The sequence below is a fragment of the Pleurodeles waltl genome, chromosome 7, assembly GCF_031143425.1.
Source record: "Pleurodeles waltl isolate 20211129_DDA chromosome 7, aPleWal1.hap1.20221129, whole genome shotgun sequence".
Classification (NCBI taxonomy): Eukaryota; Metazoa; Chordata; class Amphibia; order Caudata; family Salamandridae; genus Pleurodeles; species Pleurodeles waltl.
In genome coordinates, this window is record NC_090446.1 from 639,939,945 (window position 1) to 639,963,520 (window position 23,576).

Below are 23,576 nucleotides of genomic sequence, written 5' to 3' on the forward strand. Positions count from 1 at the left end.
AAGAGTGTGGAGCTTTCAAGGTTTTTAGACTGAATATGCTTATAAGTGAGACAGACTTGACCAGATCTAATTCAGTGTCAACCCAAGGCGGGAAGGCTGTTGGTTCTGCCACCAAGTGGTTTGTATGGTAAGAAAGACTTTCTTAGTAATTGTTGAAGTTTGGTTATCCCAAGCGACCTCTGATTTTATTCATCTTTAGTTTGTAAAATGAAATCCTGGCCTTTTTGGTATTTCCAGATAAAGTATGAGACAAACCTGTTTACAGATTTGTAAAGTCGGATGAAAGCTGTAGCATGAACATATCCACAATAAAGGTGAGCTAAGGTGGAATCATTGTTTTGATGGTTTTTATTCATCCATTGCAACACAAAAAGAAGATGGGCGGTAAGCTGAACACTGTCAAACATTCTGCCCCAGTCACAGGTCGGGGTTTAATCCATTGTTTTTTTGGTTTACCACACCACCCTGGTTTGGACCCAGCCATATCCAAATTAGTCTTGATCCTGCTCCCTTTGGGAACAGTCCATCCCAAACCACTAGGCCAGGTGCTCCCTGGTCCACAAACAGGGGATCACCCCTCATAAGCCAGTCTAACTTAAAACCAGTGGCACAGTGAGCAGGGGACCCATGTCTGGGCAAACTCTTCCCACTTAGGGCAACTGTAGCAACACAAAAAGATGATGGATGAAATGCTGAACATTGTCAAACATTCACCCCAGTCACAGATCTGGGTTTAATCCATCATTTGTTTTGCTCATCACGCCACCCCATGTTGAACCCAACCATATGCAAATCAGTCTTGTCCCTGATCCCCATGGGAACAGACCAACCTAAACTGCTAGGCCAGGTCCTCTCTGGACCGGAAACAAGCATCCTGGGACTGGTTTCAGGGTATCACCCCTAATTTGCAAGGCTAACTTGAATCCAGTGGCACGGTGAGCACAGGACCCACTTCTGGGGATACCCTGACCACTTTGTGCAACTAAAAGAACATAACAAATGGTGGCCGGAATGCTTAACATTGTCAAACATTCACCCGCTGCTACAGATCTGGGTTGAATCCATTGGTTTTTTGCCCACCAAACCAACCCAGTATGTGCCTAGCCATATGCAAATCAGTCCTGACCCGGATTCCCATGATTACATACCAGCCCAAACAGCCATGCCAGGTCCTCCTTGTACCAGACACAATCATCCTGGGACCAGTTTCGGGGTAGCACCCCTCATCATCCAGTCTAGCTTGAATTGAGTGGCACAGTGAGCATGTGACCCACATTTGGGCATACCTTTCCCACTCAGGGCAACTATTGCAACTCAAAAACATGATGGACAGAATGCTGAACATTGTCAAACATTTACCCTCAGTCTCAGATCTGGGTTTAATCCATTCTTTGGTTGCTCACCACACACCTCAGTTTGGACCCAGCCAAATGCAAATCCGTTTTGATATTGCTCCCTATAGGAGCGATCCAACCTAAACTGCCAGGCCAGGTCCTCCCTGGAATGTATACAAGCATTCTGGGACTGGCTTCACAGTATCACCCCTCCTCAAGCAAGCTTGAATCCAGTGGCACAGTGATCATGTGAACCACATTTGGGCTTACTCTTCCCACTTAAGGCAAATATAGCAACACTGAAATGAGATTGACGGAATGCTAAACATTATCAAACATTTAACCCCATTCACAGACTTGGGTTTAATCCTTCGTTTTTTGTTCACCATGCACCCCAGTTTGGACCCAGCCATATGCAAATCAGTCTTGACTCTGCTCCCCGTGGGAACCGTCCAGCCCGCACTGCCAGGCCAGGTCCTCTCTGAAATGGAAATAAGCATTCTGGGACTGGTTTTGGGGTATCACCCCTCATCAGCCAGGCTAGTTTGAATCCCATGGCACAGTGAGCACGAAACATTCTTCAGTCACTTCTACTATTTCTGTCTTTAAATCCTGTAATTTCTCTTTCCACTGTTTCCATTGGACATGGGGCAGTTTTTTCATTAAGATATTCAGCTTTTGTTCTGTTTTTCCAATATGTGTTTCGACATCCTCAATTCTATTTCCTATTGTTTTTAGATTGTTTCTTAGTTCTCTTATTTCTGGTTGCAGAAGCTCACCGTTTCCTTATGTGTTCTGCGTTAGATCATGTAAGGAGTTAATATGCTGAAGTATTTAAATCCATGTGATGGTCATTCCTAGACTTTCCTTTGATATGGGAGTTCTGTATAGGTGGTTCCTTTTCTCTTCTTTACTGGCCCACTTTTTGGTCTTTGTTTTTCTATGAAATTTAGCCTTGGACTCAGGCATCTCAGGCTAAAAAGTGGGTGTAGGAAACTGGCCGTTGTTGAAGTTATCCCCCCACTTTTTGCTTGATATTGATGCCGACTTGACAGAGAGTGTGCTGGGATCCTGCTAACCAAACCCCAGTGTTCTTTCCCTAAAAATGTACAATTGTTTCCACAATTGGCACACCTCTGGCACACAGATAAGTCTCTTGTAAAGGGTACCAGTAGTACCTAGGGCCCTGTGGCCAAGGAGGGTCCCTAAGGGCTTCAGCATGTGTGTGCCACACTAAGGGACCCCTCACTAAAAACCTGCACACTGTCATAGCAGATTGTGTGTGTTGATGGGAAGAAATCAGGGTGCCATGCCCACAAAACACTGCCTGTGGCATATGTAAGTCACACCTCTAGCAGGCCTCACAGCCCTAGGGCAGGGTGCACTGTACCATAGGTGAGGGCATAGCTGCATAAGCAATATGCCCCTACAGTGTCTAAGCCAATTCTTAGACATTGTAAGTGCATTGTGGCCATATTAAGTATATGGTCTGGGAATCTGTTATTACGAACTCCACAGCTCCATAATGGCTTCACTGAATACTGGGAAGTTTGATATCAAACTTCCCAGCACAATAAGCCCACTCTGATGTCAGTGTTGGATTTATTCTAAAAAGCACACAGAGGGCTTCTTAAAGATGCCCTCTGAATTTTACCCAATCCTGTAGTGTAGGGACTGTGCCAGCCTGCCACTAGCAGACAAGTTTCTTACCCCATGGAGTGAGGGCCTTTGTGCTGTCTGAGGCCAGAAACTAAGCCTGCTCTGGGTGGAGGTGCTTAACTCCTCTCCCTGGCAGCAACTGTAACTCCTGGCGGTGAACCTCAAAGGCTCAGGCCTCATGTTACAGTGTCCCAGGGCACTCCACCTAGTGGAGATGCCTGCCCCCTGGACAAAGCCCCAATTTTATCAGCAAGTTTGGCTGGAAACTTAGTAAAAACAAGGAGGAGTGACCACTTCGGCTGGGACCACCCCTAAGGTGTCCAGAGCTGAAGTGACCCCTCCCCGCAGAATACTCCATCTTGGTTTGCAGGACAGGGACCAATAGGGTTAGGAATGTGCCCCCCTCCCCAAAGGGAGTGGACACAAGAAGGGTGTAGCCATGTAGTCTGCCTCAGGGATAGTAGCCATTGGCTACTGCCCTCTGACCCATGTAATTCCCCTAAATCTTGTACTTAAGGGCTTCCCTGAACCAAGCTCACCAGATTCCTGGCAACCTCACAAGAAGAAAAAGGACTGCATAGCTAAAACCCCAGCAAAGAAGGACAACACAAACTGACTTGGCCCCAGCTCTACCGGCCTGTCTTCAGAGCACCTGCACAAAGAAAGCGAGGCATCCAGCGGGACCAGCGACCTTTGCCAAGCTACAGAGGACTGCCTTGCATCACTGAGGACCAAGAACTCCTGAGGACAGCGGCACAGTCCACAAAGAACTTTCCAACAGGGGACTCCAACTTCACTCCGAATGCATGAGTCCTTACCACTCTGCACCAGACGCCCATGGCCCGTGTCCAGGTGGCCCAAACTGCTAGAGAGGATCCCCACACAATTCCGAGCAAGTGTCCACCCTGGGATGACCTCTCCACCCCTCCACGACAGCGCCTGCAGAGGGAATCCCCGACCACGAAAGCTCCGGATGAAAATATCCAACACTTAAAGACCCACTGCCCCCGCAGCCCCCAGACCATAGAAAACCCGACCTACGGTGCAACAACCTTCAACACATGGCCCTCCTCCATGTCCAGCCTGTTGTTTGCCCTAGACGACCCCCTGTACCTCGCCTGCAGCGACTGAGTAACCCCCAGGGTCCCCTCATAGACCAGCATTGGGAGCCCGATGTCCTGTTTGCACCCTGCACCTGGCTGCCCCTGTGCCGCTCAGGGTGCGTTTTTGGTGCCTACTTGTCCCCCCCCCACCCCAGTGCTACTCTAATTCCCCCTGGTCTCCCCCCCCGAGCCGGGGGTACTTACCTGCAAGCAGGTCTGTTTCCGAGTACCCCCTGTCTCCATAGGAGAACCACATTAAGTTTGCTCGTTTTTTACTTGTGCACCCGACTGGCCCCGTGTGGCTGGTGGAGAGTGTTTGGGATTAATTGGAACCCGACCCGTGGACTTCCTGTAACCTGGAGACTGGAACTGTAAGTTGAATACTTATCTGCACACCAGTCTAACTTTTCTTCCCCCCAAGAACTGTTTCTGAAACTTGAACTGTCAAGTTTTAAAACTGATAATTGCCGATATTTGAAAAAACAAATAACTTATCGATTTCAAACAACGTACTGTTGATACATGTGTGAATTACGAATCTATCGAAGTACTTACCTGCAACTTGAATCTTGTGGTTCTAAAAATAAATTAAGAAAATATATTTTTGCTATTTAAAAAATCATTGGTCTGGGGTAAAGTCACTGAGTGTGTGCTTCTTCTATTGTCTGTGTGTGTACAACAAATGCTTTGCACTACCCTCTGATAAGCCTAAATGCTCGACCACACTACCACAAAAGAGAGCATTAGTATTATCTACATTAGCCTCTGTTAAGCCTCTGGGGAAACCCTGAACTCTGTGCACACCATATCTCATTTTGATATAGTATATACAGAGCCAGCTTCCTACAGTGGGTATTCCACAATACATCAAGTACCTCACATGACCCTGTTCTGGAATTACCACAAACCTGCTATGCCATTATGAAACTATCCTCACAACCATGATAGTTTGATGACTTTTAAGCCTTGAAAAAGTACCAAGCCACTGAGCACAAAAGAGAAATACATGTCTGCTGTTATGTAAATAGTACTTCATACCTGCCAAGTAATCAATATGGATTAAAAGATACTACTACTACTAAAAATACTACTATGCTACTTCCCACTATGCTGGCTAGCATTTAGAACAGCAATGAAGGACGCCCACTTCCGTTTATCTTGAGTACGTTTCTGTATGGTGCCCAAGCAGCATCTTAATTTCTGTTCCCACAGTTCACTTCCAGATGTTCTTTGGCTCGCCTTTCTTTTGTATATGGGGTCCAAATGAGAGCAGTGCTTATTAAGGTGCCGGTTCTCTCTGGATGCTGTGTCCCATCCATCTCCATCTTCTCATAATGATGGTGTCCATGCTCTCTTGCCTGCATCTGGTGGGCAGTTCCTGGTTAGAGGTGGTTTGCGGCCAAAGAATGCACAAGATTCTTCTCAGATTACTGGTGTGGAAGGCTGACATTTTGGTGACATCACTTTCGTATTCTACCAGCATTCAGATCCATACATGAGTGTGGACAGAACCCAGCCCTTATAAAGCCTCAGCTTGCTGTTCGTGCTTTACTGAGATGACCTACACACATTGTTCAGCATCCTGAAGACATTCCTGGCCTTGTTCAGTCTTCTGTTGTTATCACTGCCTGCCCCTCCTTCATGTCTGATAGCACTGTCTAGGTAGGTGAACTGTTCAATAATGGCTGTGATCTCTCCATCCACCTTGATTGGTGAAGAGTTTGGGATCTTAAGTGACATTACTTCCTATTTCATCATGATGATCTTCAGGCCTACTAGCTATGCAGAGATGTTGAGGAGAGACCCCTTGCCCTGCATATACTGGTGAGTGTGAGAAAGCCAAGCTGGATCATCTGCATATTCAAGTTACTCCAGTGTAAAATAGAAGGTCCATGTCATGCCCTAGGTTAGGACTCTGTTGTGCATCACTTCACTCAGTCAGGGACTCGGATCTGCACAGAAAACTAATGGAATACCTGTCTTTGACAATATGGTTCACACCTTTAGGCTTTTGAATACTAATAATTCATAAAAACCTATTAGGGAAATGCCCTGGATCTTACAGCTAAAAGTATAATTTTCAAGCTAAAGAGGCTGGAGAAGACAAGACATAGAGAAATTACAATTGCTTTCCACATCATGCATGCTGCTTCTTCTCCACATTAACTCAGGATATGAGGGATTCAAATCAGCACATAAAGTGGCTGTAAGAAATTGTGTTACTTGTTGGGGCGGGTGAAACCCTAATCATGCAGGAATCAGGATCCTTGTCAGAGTGAGACACAAGTAAACCCCATATTAACCTGTGCTGAACCCGCTGTTAGCTTAACACTGATCAGTCAGGGTTCACTTAGAGCCAATGCGTAGAGTATTTACACTGCACTTCATGAAATAATGTAAGTGAAAACACAACACAGCAAAAATTCAACACCAATTTAGACCAATGGAATAATACATAATCATTAAAGCAAGACCAAAACAACAAGGGACTCAGTTAAACCTGCTGAACAAGAGTACCTTAAATCTTGGTTGCAGAGCATTGTGAGGTCCTGCGTTCAGGATGCATTGCACATCTGAGAGATGTGTCAGTTCCGAGGGGCTGCGAAGCTGCATTGAGAGGTCCTGCATCATCATTGAGGCTCCCGTTAATAAGGGCTTGTGATGAGAAGTTTGGTATCGAAGATATGCTGCTCAGTCTAAGCAATACATCAGTTCTGAAGAGCTAGGAGTCTATGATGCGAGAACCTGCATTGTCGTCAAGGCTGCCATAGATGAGAGATTTGTGATGTGAGGGCCTGCATCCATGAAGCTTCACACAGCGGCGGTTCCAATGCAGGCTGCGAGGCTGATGCGGAGTCCTTGTACGGGGACAACCCTCGCAGCAGAGGCAAGGCATTGGCTGTTCTCTGGATTGCACGTGTTACAGAGGTGATGCGTTGGTTCAGCTGGGTCTACAGTCGGGCTGGCAGAGCATCTTCGGGCCCACTTCCAAGAGTCCAAGACTAGGGTGACACTTCTTTGCAGGGAAGGACTCACAAATGGTAGAGTCAAGGTGCTGGGTTCAAGGTTGTTGGAGCCTTCTGTCCCTATCACAGCAGGGCAGCAGTCCTTCAGAGCAACAGTCCAGCAGAGTGGCAGTCCTTTCAATAGCGCAGCAGTCTTTCTTCCTGGAAGAGTATCCACAGGTCCAAAAGTGTGCTGAAGACTTGGTGTCCTGGGTCAAATATTTATACCTGGGCCTTCCATTGCAGTGGGATATGCTTCTGGAGGTTTCCCTTTGAAGTCCTCGGGCATCCTGCCTTCCCCATTATGGTTTCAGACTAACTACAAGGAATTAAGCCTTTGTGTGGAGGCCAAACACAGACTATTCAAGTGTAAGTAGGGATGTGCCCAACTTTACCCGCCCATCCTGCCACACCTAATCTATTGAGTGTGTGTGGCTGTCTCTGAGGAATACACAGAGCCCAGCTGTCAGCTATACCCTGTCATGTGATCCAGAGACAGGCTGAAGGCACCATATGGCCAAGGCAGGGAAATACCAACTTTCTCAAAGTATAATTTTCTAAATTGTAATTTAAAATCCCACTTCACCATGAGAGAGAAATTTTCATTACAATTCCAAGGACACCAAACATGATTTTTTTCTCTCTCTCATTTTGAAATAACCACTTATTAAATGTAATACAGTAACTCAAATGTTATCCTATGAGAGAAGCAGATCTTTCAGTTGTGAAAAAACGAGTTTGAGAGTTTTGCAATATCAGGACATGTAAATCTTAAAAGTATATTGTAGGAAAGTGCCCTTGTTGGCATGGTTACCCCCCACACACGTTTTGCCTGATATTGATGCTGACTTGATTGAGAGTTTGCTGGGATCCTGCTAACCAGGCCCCAGCACCAGTGTTGTTTCCCAAAAACTGTACCATTTTTCCCACAGTTGGCACACCCCTGGCACACAGTTAAGTTCCTTGTAAAAGATACCCATGGTACCAAGGGCCCTGTGTCCAGAAAAGGTCCCCAAGGGCTGCAGCATGTATCATGCCACCCGGGAGGGCCCCTCAGCATGCCCGTGCACACTGCCATTGAAGCTTGTGTGTGTTGGTGGGGAGAAAAAGACAAAGTCGGCATGACACCCCTCTCAGGGTGGTATGCCCACAAACCACTGCCTGTGGCATAGGTAAGTCACCCCTCTAGCAGGCCTTACAGCCCTAAGGCACCACAGGTGAGGGCATAGTTGCATGAGCAATATGCCCCTACAGTGTCTAAGTCCATTCTTAGTCATTGTAAGTGCAGTGTGGCCATACTGAGTATATGGGCTGGGAGTTTGTCATTACGAACTCCACAGCTCCATAATGGCTTCACTGAAGTTGGGGAAATTTGGTATCAAACTTCTCAGCATAATAAACCCACACTGATTCCAGTGTTTGATTTATTGAAAAATGCACCCAGAGGACATCTCAGAGATGCCCCTTGCATTTTAGCCAAACATCTTGTGCAGGACTGACCAGTCTGTGCCAGCCTGCCACTTTCAGACAAGTTTCTGACCACATGGGGAGAATGCTTTTGTGCTGTCTGTCGCAAGAAATAAAGCCTGAACTTGGTGGAGGTGCTTCACACCTCCCCCCTGCATGAACTGTAACACCTGGTGGTGAGTTTCAAGGCCTCAGGCCTCTTGCTATAGTGCCCCAGGGCACCGCAGCTAGTGGAGATGCCTGCCCCCTTGGACAAAACCCCAATTTTGGTGGCAAGTCTGGTGGGAAAATTAGGGAAAACAAGGAGGAGGGACCACTTCACCTAGGACCCCCCTAAGGTGTCTAGAGCTGAAGTGACCCCCTACTTGCAAAATCCTCCATCTTGGTTTGGAGAACGTGGACCAATACAATTAGGTCTGTGTCCCTTCCCCAAAAGGGATTGGACATCGGAAGGGTGTAGTCATCCTCAGGGACAGTAGCCATTTGCTACTGCCCTCTGACCCCTGTAACGAGCCTAAATCCAGGATTTAAGGGTTCTGCTGATCCTAGCTTGTCAGACTCCTGGTGACCTCAAGAAGACAAGAAAAAAGAAGAAGGACTGCTAAGCTGACCCGCAGCACAGAAGACTGACGACACCAGCTGACTTGGCCGCAGCCCTACGGGCCTGTCTCCAGCTTCTGAATCCCTGCTACCAAAAGGTGACGCATCCTGCAGGCCCAGAGACCTCTTAAAAGCCTCAAGAGGATTACCTGCACCCCAGAGGACCATGATCTCCCTGGACAACAGCCCTGACCAGAAAGAAACTCCAGCAAAGGACTTCTGACCCACCCCACATCCGCGAGACCTGCCCACTCTGCACCCGACGGCCAAGGCTAATGTCCAGGTGGCAGAACGGACTAGAGCTGGTCCCTAAGCGAGTCAGAACTAGTGTCCTCCCTGGATTGACCCCCCCTGTCCAACACAATGAGGCTTGCAACCTAAATCTAGAGGACCCACATGACCGCAAGAAAATAGGATGACGCTCAAAGGTACCACTGCACCCGTAAACCCCTGGGCCTAGGGAATCCGAACAACTGACCAGCAACATCCAGCAGGCGGCCCTCCTCCTTGTCCAGCCTGTGGTTTTCAGGAACTTACCCCCTCAACCTAACCTGCAACATCTTTGTGACCTCTGGAGCCCCCATATTGGAAAGTATTAGGAGCCTGATGCTGTGCTTGCACCCTGCACCCAGCTGCCCCTGCACAGCTGAGGGTGTGTGTGTTTGGTGCTGACCTGTGGCCCCCCCAGTGATCACTTAAACACCCCATGTCTGCCCTTCGAAGACGCAGGTAGTTACCTGCAAACAGGCCTGATCCCGAATGCCCCTAGTCTCCAGATGACCACATTTTAAATTCTACATCATCTTTGACCTCTGCACCTGGCCAGCCCTGTGTTGCTGGTGGTGGTATTTGGGGTTAACTTGAACCCCATCCTGTGGACATCCTAACACCTGGAGACTGGAACTTTAAGTCTGGGACTTACCTCAAAAACGGTACTAACTTTTCTTCCCCCCAGAACTGTCTTTAAAATAGATATTAGCTATTTTCTTGAAAATCATGTAACTTGCCAAATTGAAACAAAGTGGTATTGATACATGTATTGTATACCTACGTGGAAATGTACTTACCTGCAAACTTAATCTTGTGGTTCTAGAAATAAAGTAACAAAATATATTTTTGCTATATAAAACAATTGGCCTGGAATTAGTCATTGAGTGTGTGCTTCATTTATTGCCTGTGTGTGTGTACAACAAATGCTATGCACTACCCTCTCATAAGCCTAACTGCTCAATCACACTACCATAAAAGAGAACATTAGTACTATCTACTTTAGACTCTGTTAAGCCTCTGGGGAACCCTTGGACTCTATGCACACTATATCACATTTTGAAATAGTATATACAGATCCAGCTTCCTACTTACATGTCCTACTTTTTAAGTACACTGCACCCTGCCCTCTGGGGTGCCCAAGACCTACCCTAAGGGGAACATACATGTTAAATAGAAGGTTTGGGCCTACCAAAAGGTTATTTACCAGATCTACATGGCATTTTAAGAACTGTACACACAGGGTGCAATGACTGACCTGAGAAGTATTTAAAGTGCTACTTAAGTGAATGGCACAATCAGTGTTGCGTTGTAAAGTACACAGAGTCCTAAATCCAGAAAGAATAAAGCCAGCAAACAGAAGGATTGAAGGCAAAAAGTGGATAGCCATGTGAAGGAAGCCAGGTCTAACACTGGTCTTCTATTGTGTCCGTCATTTGGGAACTAGAAAAATAATCCTAAAGTCCTCTACCTGAAAATGGAATCCCATACATATTTTTTACTTTCAGACAGAGACAGTACATTTTTAGAAGAAACTGAAACAATCCATGCTAAAACAGGGCCGATTACATGAAACGTGATTCTGATTAGTGGTAAAACTCTTAAACTAAGAGGGATAGAATAGCCGGTTCTAGAGAATCACAATGCATTAACTGTCCACAACCCAGGCTCCTCTGTTATTATTTGTTGATGTTATGCATGTTTGTGACCATGTACAGTGCTTCTCTGCCTTTTTAACTTGGCTTATTCAATAGAAAAACAAATGCATACGTCGTAAAAGATTATTATTTATGGAGCAAACTTCAACAAGGATTAGAAAGCCCAGTTTTTTCTCAGGCTACCATAAAATGGGATTTTTCATGGTGGAACCTATGGGATTTCACATACCCCTGAACACTGAAAGAAGGACACCCCCTTTCAAATATGAGTGTAAGATTTCATGAAGGTAAGGACCTGTGATTGTCATTGTGCTCGCCACACCTGTGAGATCTCCTGGGTAGAGTCCCAGGAAAAGATGGTCACTATGAACTTCATATACTCATTGCCAGCCAACATACCATTGTTTGCAGCACTCATTCTGCTTCTAATATCCTCAAAAAGCTGGACTGACTGGAAAATTGACCATCTACTCCAACGAAACAGGTCCTCCATTTTTCTCTACCCTCATGAAATATGTGGCTAAAGTAATACCTAATGTATAAACTGAATGTCATCCTGCAAAGGCGACTGCTCCTAAATGAATCATGAAGTTCTCACTTTCTCACAAAGCCTTTGGGCTTTTCATTATGAAAAACAGGGCCAGCTGAAAAAAAAATCTCAGTGGCAGACTCTGCTGTTCACGTGAGCTTCCTTTGTGTTCACATGTGTCCACTGTTTATCACTTTGCCAGCAAAGGCCCTTTTTACGTCAGAATATTTACAACAAAAATATTGTCACCAAAATGCTGTTTCTGAAAAAAAAATGCTCCATTGCATGTTGATAGTCAGCAATTTATTCTTAACTGGGCGATATTTAGAACTTGTTTGTGGAATACATTAGAACACTGTATTCTGGAACCAGACAGCCCTTTCCATCTTCAAGCACCAAAGAATAAAGCATTGACAGTAGAACACCCCTGCCATATTCTTACGCCTGAACCCGTCCATAGGGAAGTGGCGGTATATTTAGAAAGGATGCCTTCAAACAACTGTCAGCATGGGGGATAACTCCGTCACATGCCATCCCGTAGCATGACTGGCTGAGCTCCGTCTAATGCCTACCAGATTTTCAAAGGCATTAGGCAATTCAGAAACCTTCCTTTATGAAGCACTCATCCATCATAATGACGTCCCTGTGAGACTCATGTGACACGACCGGACTGACCTCTAGGGCAAGGTGGCAGAGCCAGATTGGCCAGTCTGACAGGTCACCATGCGGCCGTTTTTTGTGTTTTTTTGGTTGGGTGTGCGGTGGTTTTGTAGCTTGGTGTGGCTTTGAGTTGTAAACATCTTTAAAGACTAGGCGGACGTAGAAAACAGCACTGTGCGGGCAATGGATTATGTTACCTCAAGACATGCAGCGTGGAGGCCTGGTCGCCCTTTGTGAGTAGAAGAGCAAAAATGTGTCAATGTTTTATCTTTTTGATAGGGAAGGAACATTTAAATGTCATGGCCACATTTCTCTAATATTACCGCTCACACCCCCTACAAACACAACAAGCCTACGGTTCTCCACCCGGCAGAGGCCACCCAGACAGGATGTCTTGAAAAGCCCAGAGAGCTACTAAATTGTGCATTTTTTTGGCTTGCGGGCCCTTTCTTTTGCCCAGTACGACACTGCTCTGCGGTTATCCACGCCCCTTAAGCAATGCTGCTGAATTTGCATTCTGGTACTTGCAGTCCTTCATGTACAGTGGAAACGTAAAGCTTCGAGCAGCGGAACGCTAATAAAAGAACAGACTGTTTAAACGGGTCTGTGTGACACCAGGCAGCATGAAAGATCTGTGTAAACTGCATTGTTCTGCTGACTGGTTTCTTTGTGGTGAAAACAAAGCGACCCATGCACACTGTTTACACTCAAACAGTCCGCGCCTGGACTTGCTTTCCTTGCTGGGGGTTTGTCCCAGGATACCAGCAACAAATCTTGTGACACCTGCCCGCACCGAGGCCAGGCAATGTCATGTCTTCTACTAGCTGCCCGCCCCCGACTGTCCTTCCCTGTTTACACCACGTAGCCTGTAATATCGCCGTTGTAGCGCTCCTTATCTGGACATCGGCAGGGGGTATTTAATTGAGAAACTTAGTGGCACCCCTTTTATCGGCTGCTTATAAAAGGTAGAGTCCACTCCGGCGGATTTAAAACGTGTGAACAACCTCTGCAGCCAATACATTAACCAGCAGAGCTATCCGGGGAGTGCAGGCAGCTTTAGTTCTGCTGAGGCAGTCAGTCCGTCCGGGCCGTGGGTTATGTGGTAGGTGAGGAATGAGTCTGCTTGGGCGTGCTTAGCAACAAGTCGATGTGGGCTCAGACTGCCCCCACGGCGTAGAATGCCAGGAATGCCCGTCGAGGTGCGAGTTGGCGACGCCCGGTGCCTTGCCTCAGAGCTGTCAGTGCCGTCCGCCAGTCACTCAAGGCTCCCTCCTTCGCTGCCATGCGAGCCCACTGCCCACGGTCAATAGTGGCATTGTGCACAGCAAGGCCGCGCCAGCGGGCACCGGGCGCGCTCCCGGGCTCGCGCCTGAGCCTCCTGCAAGTTCTCCGCAGAGCTGAGAAGAGTTACCCCCGGCCCGTGGAGTGTGGGCAGCTCAGGTCGACACATGGGATGCTGTGCGGGGCTCCCTCTGGTGAGGAGACTTCTTCGATGCCCAGGTGAGTCTTAATGAGGGTATCATGCCCCACAATCCACGGGAATGTAAAATCCATTGTTATAGTTCTTAATCCTGGAGGTCTCCTTGTGTATTTGAGTGATAAGGAATATGAGATGCAAGAGTTCAAGTGGAGTGGTCAGGATCACACAAGAGAGCATGGAAGCCGGGATGATGACATGTCCTGCTTTCGGAGTCAACGCCTGAATCTGTAGAATTCACCAAGGAATCCAAACCTAAGGAAATAATCGCCAGTCTCCGTGTTTCAGACAGTTTTAGCAGCCTCATGGAGCGGCAATGACACGCGCAGTTGGCAACACATCCTAAGAGGGGGTCCCATGCTCCCTTCCATGCAGAGAAGCATGGCAGAACTCAGCACAGTGGGGGGTGGTCACGATGCATTAATACAGTGAAGGTTCTAGCGCCCAGCATGGCTTGGTACATTCATGTATGTAATTGTAGATCAACATCGAGAAGGTTGGTGGAGTTGGCATGACGCGGGTTAGTGGTGGTTGGGGTGTATGGCTGTGTCTAGTATGTTTGTGTCTTGAGAGTTCAACAATTAGGGGAACAAATATCCACGTCTTTTAATATAATCAACACATTTTATTATTTTTGTTAATTAGCACTCTTATAGCACACACACTGTCATAGCATGGCATCTCAGCGCTTTGCGGTAGTTATGAACACAGTTACAAGTTATCTTGGGTGTAGCAGGATCTGTTTATTACAGGCAAGTAAGTCGAAAGGTTATTTCTGAGTTTGCTAGGCCCCGCATTTCGCTTTGTGCTGACGCCTTTTTTAAACGCCTGTTGCTATGAAAGACCTCTTGCAAAATTTGGTATTTCCCCTTCGACCGGCAGAGCTACATTCCAAGACCAGGAATGCGGTTTCTCACCACCCCTTCACTTCTAAATGCCATCAGTAATCAAAGTGCACAAGGAAATCCTGCCCACCTGAAAGGTTAAGGGTCAAATTCCGACTTGTAGTGATCGGAAACATTTGCATTGCACTTATCAGGATGGTGCATACATACTACCAGCATTTATTTCCCAACCCAGCTATATATTCAATTCAATGACTTGAATAATCAACCTTCCTAGGCTTCCAGCCTGTTTCCAGCACTTGACACATAGACCTCTGCAGTTGTGCATTGACCCACTGAGGTATTGTAGGAGTGCAATGAACATTGTCGAATTAAGAATTCAAATTAAAGTCGATGATTGTCATCCAATAGCAGACAGACGGAGCACTGAAATTATGTGAATCCGCTGCAGTGTCGTTTTCCGCCTAATTACACATTTGATGCATTAGCCACATAATCCCTCATGTGCTGCGTAATTTACAAATTGTAACAGAACACTTTTTTCCTAGATCAAACTGACCAAAAGTTACAAAAAATGTACTGACATGTTGCTACATGGAATGCCCTTCATAAAGTATGAATAGACAATTTTCAGTTGCTCATTGATAAATGTGGGTATTAAACTGGAACTAATAAGGTGAAATATTTGCCCAGATAGTGTTAACGTGAAAAAACAATGATCATTTAGTCACTTCTGCATAAATTGGTCCTACACTGTCGCAAAATTTCAGTTGTCCTGCCTGTAGGCGTTAATCATGCATCCATTCTGCCACAGAGAGTTCTTAACTGCAAAACGGTACTGGAGAAGTCCTATATAAGTGCAGATCAAAATCTATCACCGACCATGTACCAATGTATAACACAGTTTCCTGGGTGACCCATTTTTAAAGGAATCAGCATAGAAATTTAAATTAATTATTATTTTTTGTTTATTTTTGTAGCGAGATTATACAAATTGTTCTAAGTGATGAGCAGGGTGACTGGAATTATGGGACATAGGCATCCTAAATTATGTGGCAGGGTGGACTAAATTATGCTGCAAAAAATAAACAAATTATGCAGCATAATGCAGCATATTTTGTAATAGTTTTACCCCCTTACTTTATCATTTTTACACAGGTTAACACCGACTGGGCCAAGCGTTCACACCACTGTAATTGCACTCGGGTACCCCACCCAATACTACGGGTACTGCTTAGGTCCTTCAGTGTGAAGTGTGAGTTCACCTCCCGGTTAAATATGAAACTCTAATGTATATTTTATTACTGCAAAGCAATACTCACACTTTTGAAACAATAATATTCTTTAAATGCGGTCTTGAAAAAACCTAACACGAATTCATCCCACTTGATAAAGGATGCATGTTTGCTCATAAACAAGACTAAGCTGGGCCTATGGGCAACAGGGCCCACAATTGGAGCTGCACAGTCTATTGTCAAACATATATTGCAACATTGAACGCTGAGAGGTCTTGGAAGACCAGGAATGGCCCAGGGCCAATGAGGACTGGTACAGGTCTTCTACTCCAATATTCCAGTGTTTGTCTTTCTGTGCTTCCCTTTCTATAACATTCTACTCTCAGTAGATGTAGTGATCTTAAAGCATTATAGGCCTTATGCCTTGGGTAATGCAGGCTGTTAAATGCCCCCTCCTTTATTATAAACCCAATTCTGCAGCTCTGGCCTACAAATCAAGGCCTTTAACAATACACTTATTGAGATTTCTGCATCAGGTTATAATGCTATATTAAATAAATGAGAACATTTACTTAATTGCCACAAACGGAAGACCTATGAACCCAGCAGTGGTACCAGTAAGGTTGAAGTGCAGGTGGTGACTTGGAGAGAGAGTTTTAAGCTCTCATCAGTGACATAAAACACTCAGAAGCAACCAAAAGATGGCACGCTATTGCTATTTGTAAAAGCTCAAACACATTTAGAGTATCCAGTTAGTGATAAGCTGGGGCGGACCACTCCGGCAAGAGTTCCTATCACTGCAAACGATTGAAAATCGCCTTTCAAGAGCGTGCAGCTTGCAATTAACACCTGAAAACAACCAACAGACTATTGGCAGATTGTTCCAAACTGAGCCAAGTTTTATTCTCATAAGGATTGAGTCATTATGAATATGGTTACAACCAGTGGCGTAGCGTGGGTTGTCAGCACCCGGGGCAAGACAAGTAATTTGCGCCCCCTAACCCGGGGCAAGGCAAGTAATTTGCGCCCCCTAACCCGTGGATTTAGTCTCTTCCAAGATGTTGCGCACGGTGCGGCCAGCCCCCCCTGAGCCCCCCACGCTACGCCACTGGTTACAACTAATCCTAACATTCTCCTGATGAAGATTGTAACGAGACCATAGGGGCCAAAACACATTGATATGTTGAAGCAGCTGCACACTTGAGATTTTGGTACTGTAGATTTATGTGACGTAAGCACCATTTCTAAGAAAAGCCCTGTAATTTTAAATGAACCCATCCGTTTCTCCAGGAGGTAAAAAAGGTAAAAGAGCTAAAGCAAACAGGGCATACACGACGTATACACTGTAATGGATTATTTAGGACTTTGATATGATGACTCTAGAGCTTTATTTTTGTTCATATTTTTTCTAAATGTAGAAAATCTGAAAATAGGCACGCACCAAGACCTTTTACAGTGTGCTTGTTTACTTTATAGTATGGTTAATGGGCGTTTCAACTATGAGTGTTTGTTGTCTGTCAATAGACGGTAAATTGTGTCTGATGTTTATGTCTTTCATTGCCGATTTCGATCACACTATGTACAGCCATTGAATAGAAATTATAAAACCCGACTAAAAGCATGACTGTGTCATTGGTAATGTACTTCAAGCGGACTGCAAATTCTAAGTTTGCAAAAAAAGGTGGTTTTTGTAATTTACTTTCACCATTTCTTTTTGTAGGTTAGTTGTTTCCTGGATTCTTAATATTACAATTTTAAGACCGTCCCATTTCTGATTTTTGTCATTGTCAAAATATTTTGTGCTTATATCCGATTTGCAACGCTCCTGTAATAAATACTCCTCTAGCACATTTCACATTTTTGGATAATCATCTGCTATTTGTGATCAATTTACCTACAGGAGGTTTGACAATTGAGATAAATAACAATTTCCTAATCCCAGTAAGAAAATATACTCATTGCCGAGTTCAGGCGGTGGTTAATGGGTTGTTTATTTGCCCCACAAAAATGATTTTTAGAAAAAATCAGGTAATGTGAATGTTATTTGATTAGGAGGGAATCATAATATAATAAAAAAATGGAGTCAAATGCTTCTTTGACTTCCTTTGCGCTTTGTAAATTGTTTATTAATCACTGTATAGCACTGTCACTAGTATGTACTCTTACGCATGTGTATATATTTGATTGTAATTGGGGTTGTTGGTCTTTTTCGGACCTAGAATTAAACGGTTAATATATTTGACTTTTTTTGCAATTAAACAAGGTTGCAACACTCCCATAAAACTTGAAGAAGCTTAGTTGTAGAAGGAACATTAAAGAGAACCCGTCTTCTGCCAGCATGTGTGTGTTTTAAAGAAACGCTGTCAAATAACCCCTGTGCGTTTCATGGGTTATTTTTTAGCATTCCCACTTTAAAAATCGTTACAGCGTCACTGTTTACATTTCATCAAGTTCCATTTGATTTCCTGGTGATGCAGCTTCTAGAAGTGGCCAAAATGACATGTTGGTGCTAACAAAACACCTTAAATATATAAGACTGAAGGCCCAATGTTATAGCTTTGGGAATGAAACACCCCTAAGGTGGCTTTGTTAAGGTATGCCAAGCGGGCTCCTGGCCTATCAGTAAGCCTAGTCTTTCACAAACGTTGTTCAGTCTTTCTGGTTCCTCTTGTTCAGTGTATGGATGACTTCCGGCATTTTAGAGTAAGTCTTGGATTGAACTGGACTGGATGTCTGCTTACATTCTTAAAAAGGCGCTGGGGAAGTAACTCACTTGCGTAGCATTTCAGAGGTGGAACTCTGTCATAATGCCAGCACATGCTATGTAATGCACAAGCAGACACCATCAGTGATATTCTTTCCTCTTATCTGCTCCCCCCCACAGATAAAGCGGCACAGGCTTCCACAGAAGTACACCCCGGGCACCAGCCCCACCGGCCCAGTCCACAGAGCTTCAGCCCCAGGGCCAAGGTGACATGTCTCCAGGAGCAGGCCCTGCCACCAGGTGAGGGAACAGCTGGAACTAAGAGGTCCCAGCGCACTGGTCTTAAACTGCATTTTGTTGTTTAAACTGTAGAGGGTGCTTTGTATGTACATCTCACATACTTGGTAGATGGATTTAAAACCGAGTCCATCGAATTGTGGTTCTTGCAAAAGCATGAAAGTTGAAAGATAGAGAGTCATTGACAAGGGCCATATCTCTGGCTTTGTTTTTTCTGTGCACGGTACCAGATGTGTAGTGTAGGCAAGAACACAGGTGGTAAACACTGCACTATTAGCATTGTGTGGGTGGCAGTGGGGTAATACAAAATTATGGGCCCCTCAGTGGTGTAACATTAGCCCATGCAGACCCCGCGGTTAGGAGGACGAGCTCCAGGGTGGCCCCTCAGTAAAGTACACTGACTGGGTCTGTGACCACTTAGTTAGATACGCTTGTGCAAGCAGTCACACACAGCGCACTGGCTGGCACTGTGCACAGGCGGCACCTCTGGCCTGAGAGCTCCTGAATGGGCCCGGGGGGGTCCTCCATATACTTTGCAGGGAAGCCCCCTCAAGTTCTTTACGCAACTGGGCTCCCAGTGCAGAATGTGTTGAGGGGCTTTGAGTCTATCATATCTCACTGATATTCATTGGCTTTGGGTTGAATGGAGGGCCCCTGAAGGGTGGGGCCCCCCTTCATGGCAGGTGCTTCAAGAACCTGTTTTATGCCCCTGGTGGGTGGTGTAAGTATATAAAGGCAAACGAGGGTGGCACATCCTACCGAATGTCACGTGTCAGGACACACTTTCTTTGAGTTGGATTTCTTATAGTTTACAATTGAACTGCATGGTACGAAGTACTGTAATCTATAGTAATTGTATTTATATAGCTCTTACTACCACTGACGAGCCAGTGTTGCTGGCATTTGAAACTAGTTTAGTGTGCTCATGCCAAAACACTCCATGTTTTTATTCCACTTTTTTTATGGTAATATTAAGCACTTCCATTGGCGAGACGAAAACAGACTATTGCTATGATGTTGCCAAGCCTGCTTTGCTTTTTATTCCTGTTCCCTGATACAATGACAGCAATCTCAGTGTCAAAGTGCGTGGAAGGTCCAGCAGGGATCTGTTTTGGAGGTGTGGGAAGAGAGTGCTAATTGCACAGGGACCCTCCATTCAGCCCAATCTCCTCTCCAGGCAGGTAGCCCAGAGTGGATATGTTGTAAGATAGAGGAGTTGATACCGTGGATGGAAGATGGAAAACCCACCAGTCAACAAAGAAGATCTACCCCTGGGTCCCAAGTCAATGCAAACACTGGGCTTGTTCAGAACGTACAATCCTTGTTTCTGTTTGAGGCTTAGTGGTCCGCTTGCCTGTAGAATGCGCCAAAGGATCTAGGTGTTAGGGTCAACAACACCTGATGGGAAGACATTTAAATGTAAGCCCAGGATTGGCTTACTCATGATAGGTTCTATGTTGCCACACAAGATGAACATACATAAGCTGAATTTATTTTCAAAAGCAGGAGTTACTGTGAAAATAATGCATGAAGCTAACTGTCCTAGACCCATGTTGGACACCATTGCCAAACCCATTACTCTGCTAAACGCAGGCCTGTGCATAACATTTATAATGCAAGAGTAATCTTGCATGATACCCCATTATTGCGCTATCATTATTTCATGTATTATTTCATGTAATTTCAGTTTCCCTTGCTGTTGTGCAGTCTGGGTTACTTTTCTGCCACAAGCAGTTGCAGTTGGATGGGGCAGAAATGCTTTGTGGGACGAGGGAAAGCAGTTGTATGTTGTGTGAGCTGCATTGTGAGACTGATTGAATACAGATACCTTTGTAATTGTAAATTGTATTTATGTAGCGCTTACTACCCCTGAGAAGTTGTTGAAGCGAGTTACTGTAGGTAGCACGCTACTCTGGAACCCAAGATTAGAGGTTAATAATTAGTAGCTTAGTAATATTTTTCTTTTCTTTGTGAATTAATTGTGTTAGGTTTGTGATCTTGATTTCTTATGTGTTTAGAAGAGTTCAGAGTAGGGATTAGAATGATGGGAATGGATTTGTAAGGGGAAGTAATAATTTATGCTGTGTTGTTCTGTTGTATTGTGAGTAGAGTCGTCATGTGGGAAAAATCCAGCTCTTGACTAATTTTTTGAAGCTAAGATGATTACCAGTGTATCTTATGTGTGTGGGTAGCAAATTCCATAGCTTGTCTCTTTGAACAGAGAAATAGATTCCACTCATAGTTGTTTTCTAGTACATAGGAACATTAAAGTAGGGAGTCATTCTCAAGCTTAGGTTCCTTTGTTGTATGTATTGTTTATTTTCTTCCTGACGAAGAGTGGTCCTTTCCCATCTATTGCTTTGTGTATAATACAAAGCAGCAGGAATTTGGATCTTCTGTCTGCTGGCTTCCAGTGTTGGACCTTTTAGGCAGGGTGAGATGTGTGTTTTTAGCTTTATATGTAGGTGTAGTGTAGCTGCAGTGTTCTCTGTAATCTTTTCATTGTTGACTGAGGTGAGCTATGATACAGACCGTTAGCGTAATCCAGTTTTGAAAGTACAAGAGAGATGATAGCTTGAACCTTGTGAGGAAATCCTAGGTCAGTGAAGATGCATTGCTGTGTTTTCATAGTGAGAAAGCTTGATTTGGTTAAGTTGTCCACTTGTGCATTCATTGACAGTTTCGCTACCATGGCAATTCCAAGGTTTCTAACCTCTTGTGATATTTATAGTGGTGAGCCTAGCTCATCATGCCAAGTGCAGGAAGGGTCATAGATTTTCCAGTCACCACAGGTGAATATTTCGATTTGGGATGCATTCAATTTGAGGTGGCTCCATGTTATCCATTTGTCAACAGTTGGGAGGTGATTGAAGATTTTTGATGTTCCAATATCCTTTGCTTTTTCCGATTTCAGAAGCATCTGCATGTCAGTTGCTTAGTTCTAACAGGGGAAATTGAGACCATTGAACAGATCTGGTAACGATTACATATAGATACTGAAAAGCATGGGTGACACGTTTGAGCCTCAAGGCACTCCTGCATTAATGATGTATGGTGTAGAAGAGAAAGGAGTGGTATGTATAATATTTGTTATATTGTGGAGGTAGGATGTGATCCAGGTGAGAGCTGTGCCCTCTATTCTAGTTTCCTCAAGTCTTTGGATGAGTGTGCCATGATCTATTGTGCCAAAGGCTGCTGAAAGGTCCAAGAGAAGTCGGGCAGCCACCCCATTCTGGTCTACTATGCTTTTAAAGGATTATATGACGGAACACCGAATTAAAAACAACTACTAACCTTAACAACGAGGTCGGAACACCGACCTCGTCCTTACTACTAATGATTTTACCACGAATGCCTTAACAACGATATTTCGTTGTAAAGGCATTCCTGATAAAATCATTAGCAATAGGCACCATTCACCCTACATCCCTCACACCACCCCCCTAACCCCACCCCAAAACCTAAAACCACCTGACCCCCCACCCACTCCCCAAAACCAAAAACGCCCCACCCCCCCAACCCCACCCCAAAACCCAAAACCCCCTGACCCCCCACCCCCTCCCCAAAACCAAAAACGCCCCACCCCACCCCAAAACCTAAAACCCCCTAACCCTCCACCCACTCCCCAAAACCAAAAACGCCCCACCCCCCCAACCCCACCCCAAAACCTAAAACCCCCTGACCCCCCACCCCCTCCCCAAAACCAAAAACGCCCCACCCCCCCAACCCCACCCCAAAACCTATAACCCCCTAACCCCCCACCCCCTCCCCAAAACCAAAAACGCCCCACCCCCCAACCCCACCCCAAAACCTAAAACCCCCTGACCCCCCACCCCAAAACCTAAACCCACCACTTACCTTTGCCAACTCCCTTCTTTGTACCTTAACCACGCATGTTCGTTGTTCAGAACATACGTAGTTAAGGCACAAAAATACGAAGTCGTGGTTAAAAAAAGCGTTGTTACGCTTTCGTTAACCACGACTTTCGTAATAAAAAAGTCGTAAAAAAGGATGTTTACCCTTTTAAAGTCATCCCAGATAGAGATAAGGGCAGATTCAGTGCCTGTGCCTGGATAGAATCCTGTTGTGTAGGAAATGGGATGGGATTTTTTTGTTGTTTAAATAAGAATCTGGCATGTTTGCTTTAGTTGTGTAAAGATTTACCAACTTTTTGCAAAATTCTTGAGAAATCGGGTGGGTAGCTTATGTGCATTTTGGCTTACGAAATTCGATGAGTATTTTATAAATGTTTTTCATTACCACACTTTGCATTGTAGATTTGGTGGTAATAATATCGTTTTTTACCTTTTTGATTGTAGACTTGTGTTTTCTGTTGTGTCTGTGTAGGCATATTCTATCTTTAGGTTTGTTTGTCTTAAGCCAGTTACATTGGAATTTAGACATTTGTTTTCTGATATTTTTTTAATTCTGCAGTCATTCAAGAGGTGTGTTTTCTTTTGTTACGTGTAGGTGTTTTCAGCAGAATTATGAGATCAAAATCTTTCTGGAGCCATCCATAGAGTGTTTGTAGAGAATTGATTGTGACTATTTCTGTATTTGTGGTAAACAGGTTTTTCAGTTCCTCCAAATTTAGCTTGTCCCACGTCGATATGTTGTTGGGAGCAAGAAGATTTTAGTTGGGGTGTTCATTGGTGTCTTGTGTTGGAAGGCAAGATATAGTAGTCTGATCAAGTGATTGGAGTAATTATTTGGAACGTGGTTAGGCCTGGGTTGAC

At 44.9% G+C, this 23,576-nt stretch overlaps 1 protein-coding gene across 5 annotated transcripts in view; it reads left to right on the forward strand.

The window, feature by feature from the left end:
• The window catches only part of SH3TC2 (SH3 domain and tetratricopeptide repeats 2), a 232,473-nt gene that overhangs the window by 32,875 nt on the left and 176,022 nt on the right, over positions 1 to 23,576 (forward strand). For 3 of the 5 annotated variants that reach the window (XM_069244636.1, XM_069244633.1, XM_069244637.1), the window contains exon 2: positions 18,724 to 18,843. In XM_069244636.1, the coding sequence (XP_069100737.1) occupies positions 18,724 to 18,843 (120 nt within the window). Of the gene's footprint in view, positions 1 to 12,437; positions 12,516 to 13,143; positions 13,783 to 18,723; positions 18,844 to 23,576 lie in introns of those variants that run through there. The other 2 variants (XM_069244635.1, XM_069244634.1) reach the window with 2 other exon arrangements.